At 33.8% G+C, this 19,111-nt stretch overlaps 1 protein-coding gene across 8 annotated transcripts in view; it reads right to left on the bottom strand.

The window, feature by feature from the left end:
- LOC100374322 (CLIP-associating protein 1-B-like) overlaps positions 1-18,884 on the bottom strand; it is a 111,583-nt gene extending 92,699 nt beyond the window's left edge. For 2 of the 8 annotated variants that reach the window (XM_085495261.1, XM_085495260.1), the window contains exon 1: positions 18,531-18,883. In XM_085495261.1, the coding sequence (XP_085351387.1) occupies positions 18,531-18,710 (180 nt within the window). In that variant the 5' untranslated portion in view covers positions 18,711-18,883. Of the gene's footprint in view, positions 1-18,530 lie in introns of all 8 variants that reach the window. The other 6 variants (XM_085495262.1, XM_085495259.1, XM_085495264.1 and 3 more) reach the window with 4 other exon arrangements.
- Between the last annotated feature and the right edge of the window lie 227 nt (positions 18,885-19,111).

Here is a 19,111-nt window from a genome sequence, read left to right as displayed (position 1 = left end):
GGTGATTGGTTAGAGTCTAGGGTCTATGGGTAGGATAGGTATTTATACTGCTGTGGGAATAATTGAAGCAAGGTGATTGGTTAGAGTCTAGGGTCTATGGGTAGGATAGGTATTTACACTGCTGTGGGAATAATTGAAGCAAGGTGATTGGTTAGAGTCTAGGGTCTATGGGTAAGATAGGTATTTATACTGATATGGGAATAATTGAAGCAAGGTGATTGGTTAGAGTCTAGGGTATATGGGTAGGATAGGTATTTACACTGCTGTGGGAATAATTGAAGCAAGGTGATTGGTTAGAGTCTAGGGTCTATGGGTAGGATAGGTATTTACACTGCTGTGGGAATAATTGAAGCAAGGTGATTGGTTAGAGTCTAGGGTATATGGGTAGGATAGGTATTTACACTGCTATGGGCTTAACTGAAGCAAGGTGATTGGTTAGAGTCTAGGGTCTATGGGTAAGATAGGTATTTACACTGCTATGGGAATAACTGAAGCAAGGTGAGAGGGTTACTGGATTGAGCTGACATGGATGACAGTATTAAAGTCATGCAGGTCACAACGAATACTCCATCCATTCACACGGTATATTACTTTCATTCAGTATACAGTAAATGATTGGAATGTACATTCTGGAATGGTGTTTGTTGTATCCATTCAGACATACAGGGGTGTACACAGCATATGTATTGTGTTAAATTCACTCTAGTGCAAGTCAAAATTCAGCGTTACAATCCTTTCCGAAAGTAAAAGGTAGTCACAATTACAGTACCGTACATGCAAGGTTAAGGTCAACTAGAAACCAACATGTAGGCCAACTACATAACATTATGTACATGTAGCTGCTTTTCAAACCATGGGTAACCTGGGTTGACCACTTACATGTATAACTAATGATCACTGATAATCTAGGCTAACTACTGATAACCTAGGTTGACCAATGATAACCTGGGAAAAATCGTCACCGAAAATCCAAAATAAACACAAAAAGCAATTAAAGTTGAATTGCCAGCAAAATTGTTGACAAGTAATATATGTTCTGTAATATAATGCAACAGTTACATTATTCACCAGGAGTTTGTTGTGAATCGCCAAACATGACCTGTATTTTCATCATCTTTGGGTGTCATTAAGCCATATAATCACATGTGAAATGTTCAACGATCAGAGATTGACTATCAAAATCAATATTCAAGGCATTTTTCAATGATTAGTCTGAGATGCAGTTTTTTCCTTTATACATGTAGCCAATAGGTTTCTTTATTTCAAATTTATAGGACAACACTTGGTAGCTTAGAAAAACTAGACAATAACCACGTGTATCCTAAAAACTGGTTGACCATTCAAGGTAACGTTGGTTGATAACCACTGATTAAATACAAATTGTTAAATTGAAGCTGACAACAACATACAAGCTACTATTAACTACATGCAAGAGAGGTTAATACTAATAATCACAGGTAACCTAGGTTAACTATTGATAGCATAAGATGACCACAACACACAACCTGTAAAAAAAACTGTAATCGTGGATAACAATGACTGATAATCTGAGATGACCACATCATACTAGATAACCTTGATGAAGGATTGCAACAGATAACCCCTAATAACAAGACTACAGTCATTATACAAGTTAACCAATATGTACATTGACACCTAACCAGGATAACTAGAGTAATCACTTCATAACCTATGATAGCTATTAAACCATGAAGCAGGTACCCAAGACTATATGACTGGACAATAGTAGTTAGATTTGTAATTTATAGGTAGTTGTACATGTATTTAGTATTCATATTGTACAGTCATAGCAGTAAATTACTCTATGATGACATTTAGTAATGAAGTCAACAGGCATGTACTGTGAGCTATAATTCAATCTACACACTGCCTATATCGCTAACAGTGTCCTTCCACCAATTGACACTAAGATTTTATTGTACCAAATGGTTCTGACAGTGAACGAGTAGAATATAACATTGCTGCTGTTCTCAAATTGTTCTTATACTGAAATCAATTGATATTTGCTGACTCTGTTCAAACAGAGTTAGGAATTTACGACACCTCATTGACATACATACTACATCCAGGTAGACAAAGCTTCATGTTTTGGTACAATCTTGGACTGCATGAGCCAATACATGTATAACTCACTGCCATAGATGTACATGTGTGCTGTCATGTGACAGTTACATGTTATTATTTTAAGCTGTGTTGTACTAAATTCTAACATGTACCAACTAAAACTGAGAGCACACACCATACATGTGGATGCTTCACCAGACTACTTCAGTGACCTTCAAAATAGTTAGATATTTCATTCACAAGTACAAGACATATTTTGCTAGTAATTAATTGCCATAAAATGCAGTGGCAAAAGTTACATGTAGGACACTTTAAACCATTGCATGAGCAACTGGTATGATCACCATACTTTAACCAGAGATGAACTAAAGATTGTTTCTCCAACCATTGCTAGAACACTGAATTACCAAACCCTAGCAACAATCACTATGGTATAGTACCAAAACAGAACAGTGAGGTCAAGGGGAAAGAAACAATTTAAAAATCTGACTCAAAGCATCCTGATAACACATATAGATGACTATACAGCAAAGGAATGCAAGGCTGTGTTATCTTTACATACTGACTTATATTAGCTGAATACCAGAAATAATCCAGTAATCTAGATATCTAAGTACCTCGATCATCAAAATAAAATCTTTTTTTTGTCCAATATGTTAAATGTTAACTAAGTTCATTTAATACATGTACAGTGACTTTACACAGAATACAACAATAACTGCAACAACAAAGACATGTGCAGTTGTCAAATAGCTTGTATTTCAATAAATCTCCCCCCCCCCCCCCCCGCGCTTCATAACAAGGGCTTAGGATATCTAAGGATAACATCATCAATGTGAATGGCAATATAGCAGCTTTCATGAACACTTAACAAAATAATTATTACACAAAATTAAAAAAATCCACAATTATAGTCATATCATTTTATGAAGCCATATCACATACATTTCATTGTTATCTTGGCCAATAACAAGCGCCCCTATTGGTTAAAGAAGACAACAAAGGAAAGCCTTATCATAATACCGGGTATTACGGGTAAACTGCTGAAATAGCTTCTTGTTTCTACCACATCATGCATGGGATTGTAGAGATACACTGTAAATCGGTCAAGACTTTACGGAGAAAGCGCAACAATGAATATTCACAACCCAGAAAGGAACAGTGATCTTGTAATAAAGGCAGGAAAACCAATTTAAACACATGGTCTCAGTGGTTCAAGAAACACTGGGAATGACCACGTAACTCGAATGAGACCCAGAGAGAGAAATATTTGGCCATATATAGACATAATCATGCTTTGCACTTAATGGAGGGAAAACGGAATGACTTCATAAAAAAAAGAAAATTTCCTGACAACCACCACTACCTCATTTGAAAGTTTGCGAGTTGATGTAAACAAAAAGTTTACCTTGAAAAAAATATACTTCCAGACTTGTCGGTCATGTTTTAAAAATAATATTAGGATAATTTCAGCGACAACAAATTGTACACGGCTCAAATATCATTAAAAAAAATGTTTATCAAAAAATTCTATCAAAAATCTGGGTAAAATTAGACAATCTGGTATTATCATTGTTCGTTACTGACCTACATTTGATTCTCAAATCTGATAGAAGTGATTAATAAATATCTAAAGACACCTTGAGGCATATCAAATCGGTAAGAACATTTGATGTTGATCAAAAAAAAAAAATATTTCATTCCAGGCAAGGTATTGGGGTTCTTCCATGGCATGATGCATTTTGTGTCAAACTAGCGTGGTGATTACAGTTACACTCAACTGCAAATCTCCGTCGTTATGTGCATTTGTATATACCGGTATTATAAAAACTTCTTATTTTGAGATTGTCCCATAATTTTTGTCTCACTGACCTACACTTCAATCTTTGTGAGAAACAGTTGGACCATTACCTACTAAACAATCACTGATTTTGGACACGACCTCATTTTGGTTCTATTCATGGGGGTCAACTCTGTATCACTCTGGCCATTGTTGACATTCATAGTGAAAGGTATAATTAATATCACTATAGAATACAGGTAACACATTTTGTTAGTTGACACGGTGGTGTGAAATAAACCATTCATGATAGGGGTACATTGTACATAGTGTAGGATTTATAACACTATTTTGTATGACAATGGTAAATGGTAAGTTATTCTAACAATTAAGCTGGAGCTTTACCAAAACCATGACAATAAATGGACCTGCATCCCTTAATTATTGGAACTACCATAATCAAACCCACACCCACACTCACACATCATCAACTCACTCAATTTTATCTTTCTTGATGATTTCTTTATACAGTAAAATATCTTATCAGCAAAAATAAAATCTAGGAAAAATATTTTATTATATATTATATTCAACTCATAAAAAAGATCAGTGAAAATAAACCTCATACAGAAGTGTCTTGTAAAATATCTTACAGCATACATGTATGAATGCCATATTATTCTCCCATCAAAATTGTAGTGCTACATTTTTCTAATTTCTTTGTTCAGTTTGAAGCAACTATAATTGATCACAATTGTTTTGAAAAATACAATGTATACTTATTTGAGAGAAAGGTTAAAAAAGATGACTTTGGTGTTACCGGTATATTTCAAAGCCCTCAGCTTATATTGCATGGAAGTATATGTAATTACAACTAGATTATTGTGTGCATACATGTACATGTATGAATAAAACTAGTGATTTACAAACTACATAGATGTAAAGGTAAAGAGTATGTGTACAAGACAAGAACAATTGGTCACATGACTTACAGTGATATAAGAAACATTATTTATGTTAAAAAAAAGGCGAAGCACTGCCAATTATTGCCTGAGAACAAGGCAAGGATGTGTGCAATAATAGGAGAGTTCTAGTCAGACCCATGTTATGACATAAATTTTAATAATAATGGGCAGTGTGGAGTCAGAACATATTTTGAATCTAGCAGTGGTACTTGAGAAGACAAGTCATTGAAAATGACACAGTCCCCGTTAAATTTTTGAAAGTTCTCTTTGTGCTCGTCATATTAAAGCGAAGGGGTTGTTGCGAGCGTGTCCTTGAAACTTGAGTTCCAAGTGGCGTATACAAAAGATTGTTTATTTACATCAAAACACGTGTTCTGTGTAGTAGTAATATGGCCAAAAATAAAAACAGCTGTTATTCGGCCAACTTTGATCTGATTATGAAACACACTGATATGTATGTGCCAAATACGAATGAAAATGGTACATAAATTGTGGAAATAGTCGTAAGGCCAAAATTTCAGATGGCTGTCAATCGGCCATCCTTGACCAGATTTTGAACAAAATGTCATGGACATGCATCCTAACATGTATAAAGTACATGTATGTGCCAAATTTGAATGAAAACTGACAGAGCACGTCCAAGATACCGCATAAAAAATAAAAAACAATATGCCTGCCAGTCGACCATCTTTGATCCAATTGCGAAATAAATCGTCATGGACATGTATCCTAACATGTATAATATATGTACCAAGTTTGAATGACAACTGACAAAGCATGTCCAAAATGCAACATTTTCAAAAAACAAGATGGCTGCCAGTCGGCCATTTGAATCAAATCGCTGAACCACTGCATGTGCATATGTCCCACATAAAGTACTAGGCACATGCAAAGAATGAACGGAATCGGTCCACAAGATTCTGAAATATGAATCTGGACAGACTGACGCACGGACACACGAACGGCGGACGGACAGACTCAGGAACTCACAGACGGTAGGGGACATGTATCCTAACATGTATGATCTATGTACTAAATTTGAATGAAAAGTGACGAAGCATGTCCAAAATACAACATTTTCAAAAAACAAGATGGCTGCCAGTCGGCCATCTTTGATCTAATTGTGAAATAAATCGTCATGGACATGTATCCTAACATGTATAATCTATGTACCAAGTTTGAATGAAAACTGACAAAGCATGTCCAAAATACAACATTTTCAAAAAACAAGAAGGCTGCCAGTCGGCCATTTTGAATTGAATCGTTAAACCACTGCATGTGCATTTGTCCCACATAAAGTACTAGGCACATGCAATGAATGAACGGAATCGGTCCAAGGGATTCTGAGATATGACTCCAAACAGACGCACGGACGGAGATCGAATTATAAGTCCCTGTTTTCGAACTTAGTCCGAACGGGAACTAATAACGACCTTATGGTGAGTCTGGAGTCAACGATTCTCAAAAGCTATTGGCATGTGAAAACACACTCATAGTTACAAGTAAATTTTGCAGATGGAAATGACTAGGCTTTCTTAATGTACAAATACGAATAATAATTTGATTGTTTAAACGATTCTTACATTGAATATTGCAGATTTATGTGAAATGTCCTCTGTAGGTTTGTGTACTGCCTAATAACTAGACAGCATGTGGTACAGGATGACCAATTACTGGTAGAATTTGCCATTGTATTGAACGACATTAGAATTAAATATGCCATGATTACTCTGAGTCCCTAAACAAATATCATTTTTGACCATAAATGATTGTGGCTTTTAACAAGAAGAAAATATCACTTTTTACCAAAAATGACAAAAATATTCACCAAATTTAGAAAATTAAAGATATCATTACAAAATGAACAAATCTGAGAGAGGTCCACATGTAGTACCTATATATGTAATATCAAAGTAATTGGACTTCTCGTTTTTAACAAGAAGTCGAAAATATCACTTTTTACCAAAAATGACAAAAATATTCACCAAAATTAGAAAATTAAAAGATATCATTATGAAATGAACAAATTCGAGAGTGGTCCACATGTAGTACCTATATATGTAATATCAAAGCAATTGGACTTGCGGTTTCTAACAAGAAGTTGAAAATATCACTTTTTACCAAAAATGACAAAAATATTCACCAAAATTAGAGAATTGAAGATATGATCATGAAATGAACAAATCTGAGAGAGGTCTACCCAAGGTACATATACACCAAGTATCAAAGCATTCAGTTTTGTAGTTTTCAAGAAGAAGTCGAAAATGTAAAACATTGACACGGACGACGGACAATCACTCATATGATAAGCTCCGCTCGACAAAGTCGACAGCGGAGCTAAAAAATGATGTCCCAATATGGATGACAATAAACGTTTGTCCCCAGCTACAAACCTTAGGTATGCTGCATGGAAACATGCTAATGGTAATAATACCACTCAGCAATGTTCACATAACACACAAGTTATGTTGGTATAGGCATGGTTTTCATCACACAACCCAACCAATGTGGCATTGTAATGTACAACTGACTTAATGTGTCACTGGTTGCATGCAAAGCATAGAGCATAATGTATTTACTTTTCATTTCAACAAAACAAACTTTGAATTCAGAATTTTCATACTACTGTAAAATACTTTATTTCCACTTGCAACTCATTTTCGCTGAAGGAACGATATGTAGTGAAAATAAAATGTTTCCTGTATTTTACATTCAACTAAATTCCATACAAAACACCAAAAAAGTCTTTTCAGCTAAAATTAAATCTAGCTAAAGTATTTTACAGTATTAAGTTTTTTTGTTTGTTAAAATATGATTTACAAAAGTATAGAACTCTTTATAGGAGTTGAACTGCATAATTGTTGATGACAAATCAAGCTTGAGAATTTATCAAGTTCAAATAAATTTATGAATTGTAATTCTTGAATATTGTTGCTGAACACCAGTGAGCATTCTCAGAGACAGAGCCCCCCCCCCTTCCCAACCAACCAACCAAGACAAATCACAAACAAGAACAGACATTAGTTTTTTTAGATTAACATCTCTGTTTTCCCTGGCAATAACGCAAAATTCCTTTGTCTTCAACTGACTTTCTGTTCCTCTGAGAATTGGTGATATAGTCCATCACAAGTCCAGGGGAAGCACCCAACCTGGGGCCGGAAACCAATAGCATCAATGAAAAGACTTTATACAACGCGCACTGCAGCTGTCAATTTCAAGTAAACAATGTATGAAAATATTTGGGCAATTTCCGTGAATTCATTTGACATCCCATCAAGACTGAAGATAAAACATCTGGTGTCAGCTGATGAATAAAACTGATCACAACAATATGCTACAACCAAATTGAATTTGACAGTGTCCATTGTACCAACAGTGTACAAGTGTAGTGAGTACAGCTATTTTACATTTGACCTATTACTGTAAAATACTTAATTTTCCCTTGCAATTTATTTTTGCTATTTTCGCTGAAGGCAGGATTTAGCTTATTTTCTATGTTTTACATTCAACTCATCAAAAATCAGTGAAATTAAACTCTATACAAAATACCCAACAATCATTTTAGCAAAAATTAATTCCAGCTAAAATAAAGTATTTCACAGTAACTTTGACTTATTCCCTTTGAATACCATATTCAAGCACTGGAATTCTGAAACCAGTGTATTATTCTGAAACCAGTGTATTCCCTTAGCATGTCAACAACTGTTTTTGTTTCAAAAATAAATTACTGTAAAATATTTAATTTTCACTTTGATTTTATTTTTGCTATTTTCGCTGAAGGGCTGATTTAGTGAAAATAAAATCCAGTGATTACATGTATAACTGTTTTCCTATATTTGACATTCAAATTGTAAAAAATTAGTGAAAATAAATTCCATACAAAACACTCAAAAAGTCTTTTCAGCGAAAATTAATTCCAGCTAAAATTATTATACAGTATTTTACAGTATAATGAAATGAAAGAGTGTCCATATGTTTGTATTTAAAATTTCCAGTATTTTTCCTCAACACAGCTGGGCTACAGGAGTTTGGGTAAGGTCCAACATTGTTAATAAAAGCACAAGCAGACTAGTGGACAAAGAATCCCCCTTGTATGAGTAAGATAAAATAGAAATACTAACAGATGCAAGTCTGACATTCCATATGGAACCCATACAACACACAGCCTATATTTGTTGATAAAATTCAACTGTTTATTTACACAAAATTAAAAGGGCAGGGACTAGTGATTACTGTTATTTTCATTTTCAATTCACTGCACCAGCTACAACTGTGACCTTTAAAAAATCAACATTACTATTTAAAGTGCAAGGTAATAAAGTCATGTTGCCAAAGACAAATAGAATAAATAAATAAATACATACAAGAATTAATAAACATAAACAAACCAGTTCATAATTACATTGTACTATATAAATAAGAGTAAAATTTCGATACAAATATTCTGAAAATATCGAATTCAATAATCAACAAATTTCAATGTTTGCATAAATACAATGTAAGGTAAACCAAGGTGCATCAATGAAATGTTATGTTGTTGATAATTTACTCCAGTGACAATTCCAATGCACATTGATTACCACAGTAAATAGCAGTAAATGTTAAACATGGAGGTTTTTACCATGCTTGGTCAACTGAAATAGCATGCTGTGAACTACCAAGAAAAAATAGCGGTTACTGAATATGTTCATTAGTTCTATTGTTACAAAATGATCACACACTCTACATTATTATTATTATTATGCAAATTACCAACTGTTACTGGGCATTTACCTGATAACACTGAGATGGTACTGTGTGCAAATGAAAATATTAAAGAAGGTGAGGGACAAGTTGAACATATATTTCTAGAAATGAACCCTAATTTTGGAGCCAACAGACAAAATTTGAGTAAATTTTCAGTTTTTACTCAAAAATTAGGCTATTTTTGTCTAATCTTCTGAAGGAAAGTATAGACTATAAACAGGACAGGACTATTTTGTGAGTTTGTGATGAAAACAGGGAACTGGTTAAATAAAAGTTCAATAACCAGCATTATTAATTATACAACCAGCATTGAAAACAATACAATTTTCTGTTCCAGAAAAATCCTTATCAGCAATTGTTCCTAATGTACATAAGCACTCATTTGAATGTTTGAATTTTCCCTTTTATGGTGAACTACATCACCATGGTTACCATACATGGCATTTTTAGGGGAACAATGCAATTTCTGAAAAGCCTTTAATTACTAGTTTGCATTGCAAGCTGTGATTGAATGATATCAAAACTTCATACTCAAAGCAGGATGTTTCAATCTGAAAATGGTGAATCAACAAATCCACAAGTACAGAATGAAACCAGTACATGTAGAGAGAGTAATGTTGCTTTATTTAAATTTTGTTAGGATTCAGATTAAGATTTTGTCTTAAAAAAATCAATCAAAATGTTAGTCAAATCAGTTTGAACAAAAGATTACAGACAGATTGGTAAACTTCTAATTGTTTAATCCTTTTGTGTACTTTTATTACAGATATACTTAAAATAGTTTGTTGAGAACAAGTATGGTACAGTAAGTCAAGTGAGAAACAAACGTTTACTCGTAGAATTGCTCATGTATGGTATTCCTTCAATCACACACAGCCTATACATGTATGTATGGGGGGGGGGGGGGGGGGCAGAATAGCAAGTCAGCAGAATTTTGCCATACATGTATATGTAATCAGATAAGGAATCCATATCATAAATGGTTGGCAACATCCCCCTTTGAAACAGATAAGGGCACATACCTTGAACTAAATGGGGGTGGGTAAAAGTGACTATTTTAATATTTATTATATTTACATTAATAAGTCAGATATTTTTGCTTACCATTTACGACAAGAATTCTTTTTTTGATTTAGTGAGCAGCTTATGTAAAACATATAAATAAATAAATTTGTGTTATATTTTAGTGATTCCATTTTATGCTAGTTCAGACATTCTTGTTTTATGAGTGTGTTGAAATATTCTTCCATGCTATCAATGAATAGCAATTACTTGAAAAGTCTAGTTACTTTAAATAGTTATTTAGGACAACGATGACCAAATAATAACTGTAAAATATCACATGTACCAGGGGGTATATATCCTGTGTGGTATTCATGCTCTTTAGGACAATGATTAGTTTTACCAGGAGACGGGTACATGTATGCAATTTATGAAAATGGTACGTGTTTGCAGTAGACTACAAATTATAGCAGATGTTACTATAAAATATATGTATTGAGGTTGTATCTCGTCACCTAATGGGCAAACCAACTAAGTTTAATGGAACTGATCAAAATAATGGCCAATCATTTATTTAAGCACTCTTACATATACATATATATATATGCAGAATTCATAATTTGATAATTACAATGTAGTGGCCTCAAACTTAATTTCATAAAGGGTTGGCATCCTTGTACAATTTACTCAACTCAGCTTGGTTTTTATATCTGTAAACCCATACTCTCTTTTGTGGTGTTTCTAATATACATTTTAAAGTCTGCGAATTAATTAAAATGTGATAATAAAATATATATAACGCTATATTGATAAAAACGCAGTGTATACAAAAATTCTATATACCGTACTCGACCGCGTTAGCGCCCAGGGGCCTCAACTCAGAAAATCACAATTTTTTAGGGATGGGCACTTACCCGAGCATCCCCTCGAAAAAGAGTGCAAATGAAAATTTTGATTCATCATGTTACAGATTACGTCTTTGAGGGAAAATCAAATTATGAAATTAGTTGCGTCATCGTTGATTTTCACAATGAAGAAACAGAAATGATCACAAAAAATATGCACATTTTATTACAATATTAATTACGTACCACCAGAATTTACGAAATTAAAAACATTAGAGTCTGTTGGAACACAGTCGAAGTCAAAATTCTCATATTATCTCCACAAACGAAGGTGTTGGATCGTACGCAAACTCTTGATGAAAATCACTTTCCGCCATGATGCATTTGCAGACTTGACCTGCAGCAGCGTCCTTTGACCTAATGGGTCAAGTTGGTTATTAACCAATCAGAATGCTGTGTTGTACCAGTGTTCTCCTCAGGAATTTAAACCACTGTGGCGGCCTAATTTGCATATCATTTACATAATAATAGAAATTGACCAAAGCACATTTACACCCACACAATAAACAACATATATTTAAAAAACAAAGTGGCAGATATTTATTTGCTTCACACAGTGTTATAAACACTTTTATTTTGGGCACTTTTGTAATATTAATGAGCTCCGTCACAGTGCAAAAATATATTTTTTTTTTGGAGTCAAAATATTACGTTTCACAATTTAGAAGAGTTTGAATTTAAAAATTTAACATTCTCGAAATGCAAATGCTGCAGACTAAAATAAATTGTAAAAGGTTAAATGAAACTAATTTGAAACGTTTGAGCCAGGATTATGTTCATGACTTTCATGATCTTATTTACTACAAAATTCTTCTTCAAAAAATCGACCATGTAATTATTTGGCGGATTGGGCCATTCCAGTTTATATCCAGTTTATACACCGGTTATACCAATAATTCCTCTTACTCGGCCATGATGCCATGCAAAAATTAAATACTATTTGAACTAGATTTATCGGGAGAAGTTATTTTTGATCACTTCGGTGAAAAACACAGAACCGCCATTACAGTTATGACGCATTAGTTGACCGGCATGTGTCTTTGACCCGATGGGTCAAAAACACCATTAACGAATCAGAATGCCGCATGGATTACCATGTAGAACCCGAAGTTTTCCGAATGATCGTGATCATAAAAATTACATTGCGGAAGTAAAGCGATGTCGTAGCACGATGTGTTGGTATGAATTTCAGATGAAAACTGCATGATGGTTTTCAAAAGAGGTGATTAGAAATTTTTAAAAGTTAAAGAAGTCTTGAAAGAAGAGTTTTTACATGATTCACGATGATAACAGTTCAAATGTATTTTACCCAATCACGCAATAAACACGTTGTTTTTTCTTGAATAGCGTAAACTGATCATGAACTCCGCTTTGCTCATGTTACATCGGGAGGAATTGATTTTGAAAGAATTTTAGCTTTCAATCTAAAGACTGTGTCTATCATCACAAACAAAGAGGTGCTAATTTTACAAAATTGACTTGTATTGTTCAATCATGGGACTATGTCTATTGTTTACAAATTATTATCCACGACTGGCAGGATGCGTGTCGGTCGGTACGTAAGTATAATAATATGGCAATAGTCCTGGTCGGAAGCGTTTCTGTGGTGGTCGCTAATTTTGAGTGCCGATCGGGCCGACCAGCACGACGAGATCCCCAATGAAACTGTGGCGGTCTTGCTAATCACTGTGGCAGTGTCAGACTGGTGTGGCGGCAAATCGGAGCACTGTGGCGGACCGCCACGCTGTTTACATCCTGGGGAGAACACTGGTTGTACCGACGCAAATCTTCGGAAATTCCTGAAGACTTTCCAGTAACGCAATGCGGAAGTGAATTATCGATGTCGAAGTACGATCTGTTGGAATTGATTTCAGCAAATAAACGACATGGTTTTTCCAAAAAATTAGTAACTAGCCATTTTTGAGAGGTAAACTGAATATGGCATGAAATATTTACCACATTTTACTTGTATTAACAAGTCATTGTCGGAGGGTAGTTTACGCACGGTTACCGTGGTCTACGCATTCACAACATGTTCACAGCGATCGATATTCACGCTGTATCATATGAAAACGATTAAGTACTAAGATTCGTTACGCAAGACCAAGTTTTAAATTAGTTGCATTTTGAATGGGGTGGGCGCTTTGCCGAATGTGACCCCAAACATAAAAATTGAAAGAAAAGAAAGAAGAAAAAAATTCCTTCTCCATCTTTCAAAAGAAAAATGTTACATTGTTTACAAGGATTCAGTATGTGAAATTGAAAGTATTTTGAAAGGGGGAGGGGGGTAACAGATCAGTGACTGGTAGACTGCATCCAATTACACCTGAGAGAGTTTTTTTTTCACAGCACTTTTTTTTCTAATTGTCTGGTACTCACAATGGGATAGTTAGGAGTTTGGAGGCCTTGAACTTGATAGTTGCCATGCCAACCAGATGAGACCCAGATAAAGTGAAATCTTTATTGTCTTTACAAGGCCATCGCTTTTATTTTATTACTGGTAGATATAATAGTTATTATTTCATGGATTTTTCATGGAATTTCTAATATTCTACAAAAAAACTGACACAGACTGGAAATATGTCTGTTTTTTTGGACCTTATGGCTGTATTTTCTTCTTTTGTCCCCAACGTTTGGCATGTTCTTGGTGTTAACTCAATTCCTAACATTATTTTCTACACTTAATTTCAAATTTTGATTAAACCAAAATTTACATATACAAATACATGTATAACACTTATTTGTACAGCTACTAGCCTACATTACTGAACTTTTCTAATGAACTGAGAATCACACTAGAAAGTCATGTATTAGAGCAAATAGCATTAGGAAATTGACATCACAATAGGTTATATGAAAACTCAGAGAAAGGGTAATCAGTGATACATCCTCTTTTCCAGACAACACAATCTATGTATTCATATATATATAAAAACTAGCTAAGCTTATTCACAATAGACTTTAATGTACAATCTCTGAAATACCAGGAAACTGTCACACACGATATGACGTATGGTGTACTGTCACTGTATATTACAGTGCACAGGAAAGCATGTGAATTGGTGACATGTGGATGGATGTCAGTTCCTGGCAAGATTATTGATCCCTAGATAGAAATTCTAAATACATGTATGCTGGTAGGTGTAACCATTGCTAAAATGTCATCATCATCACAATGCATAAAATCATGCCAATTTACTACCTGTGTTTTCATGGCAACATATTTAACAGCAATGTAGTGACAAACTAAAATAAACTTTCAAAGTTACTAATACTAAGATATCACAACTTCATTTAACAAAGCTTTTTTTTTATTACAACAAAATAATGACTACATCATATCTTTATTTTTCATTCTTTGTTATGAACTAATTAGTATATACAAATTTGCATGACAATAACCAATATCCTTGGAATATTATAAACATGTAATTACTGCATTATGTATCTCTTTTTTTTCATTTAAAAAAAAAAATTTTTGTGTCAGCTAACAGTCACTGTTGTCACGGTTTCCCCAGAGTCGCTAGTTAGTGAATGAATCTCAGCCAATGAATTTAGCCTTCCTGTCGAGTCTGTGGCCGAAGTAGGATTTGAACTCTGGTTTACCGATCAAGAGCCAGATGAAACAACACTATGCTAGTGATGGGTATGACTATCTCATTAATAAGATTTATAGAAATTAACATAATTTATTTCTGCATTGTATGCAATAAAACTTGTGCATGGTGTGTATGAATCCTGTCTGCAAAGATGGAAGGACTATCAATATCAACTTGACTGTTGTGAAATTAGTATCAGAATTGTCTCAATGTGTATGGATGGCACAGGAATTATAATTTATTTGTAGATGCATATAGAACTCTCATGATTTCATCCCTAACAATACCAGAGGGTGCAGATAATAAAAACATTGTGAGAAACAATGAATTCTGCATCTGTCACTCAAGAGCTTACCCATGACATGGTTTTACCATTTAGATGTGGGATTTCTATTGTTAAGAACACAATAGGCAGGCGCAATAGATTTTAGATAACAGGACCAGCAGCTGTGATGAGACAGATATTAAAATTATTAAAAATAGTGTTGTCTGTGGTCTCACCAGGATTTTTTACATTAATGAACAGGGGAAACAAAACGTATAGATGATAAATATACATAGTATGTGCATGGACAGGGCTTGAACTTCAAAGTTGAGAAAGTACCTATTTTCAAAGCAAAATTTGATAAAAATAGCCTCATTACATAGCCAAATTACATAATCTTGTTACATTTTCCATTTATATATTTTGAAATCTATGAGAAAGGGCATTTATAGACTTCATGGAATAAACAACTACTGTAAAATCTGTATTAAAAGCCGCAGGTTCTATTAAAATGATACAATGCAACAGAGGGGATGAGACTTCTATTAGACCATCAACACATATGAGAAATGGTGAATTTTTGCGTCTCAATTGTAAAAAAAATACTGGGTGCAGCTTCTATAAGAGACATGGCTTCTAGTAGAGATTTTACAGTTAAAAAAAAAGAGTGGGATTGCCATAATTTGATGCAAATTTATTGACGTTTATAAATGATATTAATGACACTTGCATGAACAAAAGGTCGAATGGAAAGGCATCATAATGTAACAAATGTATGTTTGGCTGGTTGACGGATGCAGACAATGTGATAGTGTAAAATCAGTAACAAAATAGTCACAGATGTGTCACATGTTTTACCCAGGTCTCGCACAATTCATTGATTGGAGTGTTTCCAAAAGACTGCAGACTGAATGTTAAGTTTTACATCAAAAGTAAAACAAAAACTATAATAAATATTAGTTTAATAATCATTAAATGTTATCACTTGTATAATATTAAACAAATTCTAAATTTTTACTGAACATATTTGTCTTGTTTATTTATTATTGAAAATGTACGTAGATTTAGACTTCATTAGTTCTTGAGAACCATTTCTGAAGCCCTCATCAGACCAACAATTGATAGTATTATGATTATTAATCATTGTACATGTATATACATAATTATTATTTTCATTAATCTTGTTACATTTTTATTTTCATGAATTTCATTCATTCATTCATAAACTCAATCATAGAGACCAGTGATTCAGACGCTCATCGAACATCACCAATTTACAGCTATTTTTTCACAATGTTTTGTTTTGTTCAATCATATCAGAAAAAGGGTTTTTCTGTTAAATTTACTGTTATACTCCCTAAATATGGCAAAATAAATAGGAATGCCAGAGGACGCTAGTTGCCATTTTGAACAAAAGCTAATTATTTGACAACTGAACCTGTGGAAATATATATTGTTGGAAGACAAAATAAAACCAAAAAGCACACCGATCTAACCCACATTTCATCAAAGCAGGACAGTAAGAACTATTTACATGACGTAAACCAGACTTAAAAATATAAACTAACAGGCATTAACCAAATATTATTTTGAACTGAAAAGTAAATAACAGAGAAGTCAAATGAAGGTTGAAAGTTCTACTTAGTTTATGGATTGCTTTCATTTCATGAAATGTCACATACTCGTGTCAATTCTCTCACAGTATTGACTAAATTGGTGACATTCAATATTAAAAAATAGTTGAGACAGAAATAGTTTGTAACATAATATCAGTGACTGACAATGACATTTTAAATCACATATTTGTAGAGGTACCTCCTGCCATGATATGGATTTATATTTTAGATCATGTTGGGAGGAAAAATTCTACCTAATAAAATAATTTAAATTATTGCTATACACTGAAACTTCAGTGACAGCTTTTGTTTTCAGTTTCAGTCAGAATGGTCATATGTTTTTGATGTACATCATAGCATTCACTTTCACTTCTATTTTATAGCTGTTTCTATAAACTAAACAAAAACAACCAGAAAATGCAACATCATGTCACATTAATTAATATTTCTATATCAAAATAAAAACTGCACTGAACAAGTTCAATCCACGATTTGGTGCCAAATTTTTTAATAAGTTCAGGAAAGGCATTGAATTTGGGCATAAATCAAGGCACTTGACTTACACAGCCGCTCAACCTTTGACCTGGATCCTAGAGCTAAATAGTTGTATTTTAATAAAACCGATTAATTTGAATAAGTAATTAAGTTAATAAGTTGTCATTTATGTCAGATATTGAGTAAAATGACCAGATTACTTAGTGAGTACAAATTCCAGTCAAGCTTGTTGTATTTGTCAATCAAAAATAACTGAGGACCAAACATTTGTCAAACCCATTTTTTTTTTGCTGTATCATGTATATGGTCAAACGAATTGATAGATGTGGCTAAACAAAATCTATTGAGACTCAATAAAAACATAGCTAGTAGAAGCAGACAAACTGCCTTCCAAAGCTGCATGCCACAGTTACATCACTACATGTACAATCATAAAAACCAAACAATTATTCTACCATATGTCCAGAACAGAGAGTGGTTTCCAATATGCAATACTGTAAAGGGGTTCATTCTTATTCCGCTGACCCAAAAATGCGCTAAATTAAAACCCAGTGAATATGTAAAATTTAGCCTAAAACCATTATCCAAATGATAAAACTGTGAATATGAATATGCGATAAATGGTAAATCAACAAAATTTAACCCCAGTGAAAATTAGTCATTTGACAGTATGTTATCAGATGACATACATAATGTTTTAGATAATAAATAACAAGCGTAAGTACATCCACAATATGCACTGCATTTACCATTACACACACAACCCAGCAATATGTATTTATATATTTTATTGGGGGAGGGTTTCATGTACAAGGTCCACCAGGGAGTGGTGGGGCAAATACACTAATAAGATACTAGTATATTGCAGTGCTTAAAATAAATATACCAGGACAGATATAGGTAAAAGATTGTAAGTAAAACTGGTATATTTGCCAAAGCAACTGTTTGAAACATAACTGAATCAAATTATAGCGGTCACATGTTAGTTCCAATGAGAGCTGATGCATGAATACATGACAAAACACGTTTTACCGACGCATGTTGCAAATGTTTGTGTTGACTGAAAACTCACCTTATAATTACTAGCACTAACCCAATGCGCAAGTCCATCAATTAGCTGGCCGACGTTTTCACATTCCAGCGAATTGGCAGGATTTTGCAGATATTCCAAAAGTTCTTGACCAATCTGATGACGTTTGTGGAAATCCTGCTGCAGCACAACAATGGTAACTTCATCCAGGAAACTCGACATGGCGATCCGATGAATAAACTGCTGTCGACGTTGATAACACGTTTTAATACTTTATATTTAATTTAGTCGTCGCAGAAATAACGGCGATACCAGTGGCATTTATAATACTGAATAGTTATATTTCTCGCCGGGTTGAAGTGAAGTTCACGAACATTTGCCAATTTTGTTTTATTTATAGCCTAGTTTGATTTCAGTTTTCAACAACGATGTATACAAATATACGTATATATATAAATATATATATATATATATATATATATTACTGGTGCACTCGAAAATAATACTGCTTCAAATTTTCACCAAAACACACGTTTAGTTGCAGGGAATGAGTTTCAGTTGACCGAATAATAATCAATGTATACTTTTTCAGGAACCAAACGTCAACTCACATGGTCTCCGGT

The sequence above is a fragment of the Saccoglossus kowalevskii genome, chromosome 21 (assembly GCF_978046115.1).
Source record: "Saccoglossus kowalevskii chromosome 21, keSacKowa6.1, whole genome shotgun sequence".
In the NCBI taxonomy this organism is placed as follows: domain Eukaryota; kingdom Metazoa; phylum Hemichordata; class Enteropneusta; family Harrimaniidae; genus Saccoglossus; species Saccoglossus kowalevskii.
The sequence above is the reverse complement of the archived record's forward strand: the minus strand, read 5'-3'. Positions and strand labels throughout refer to the sequence as shown.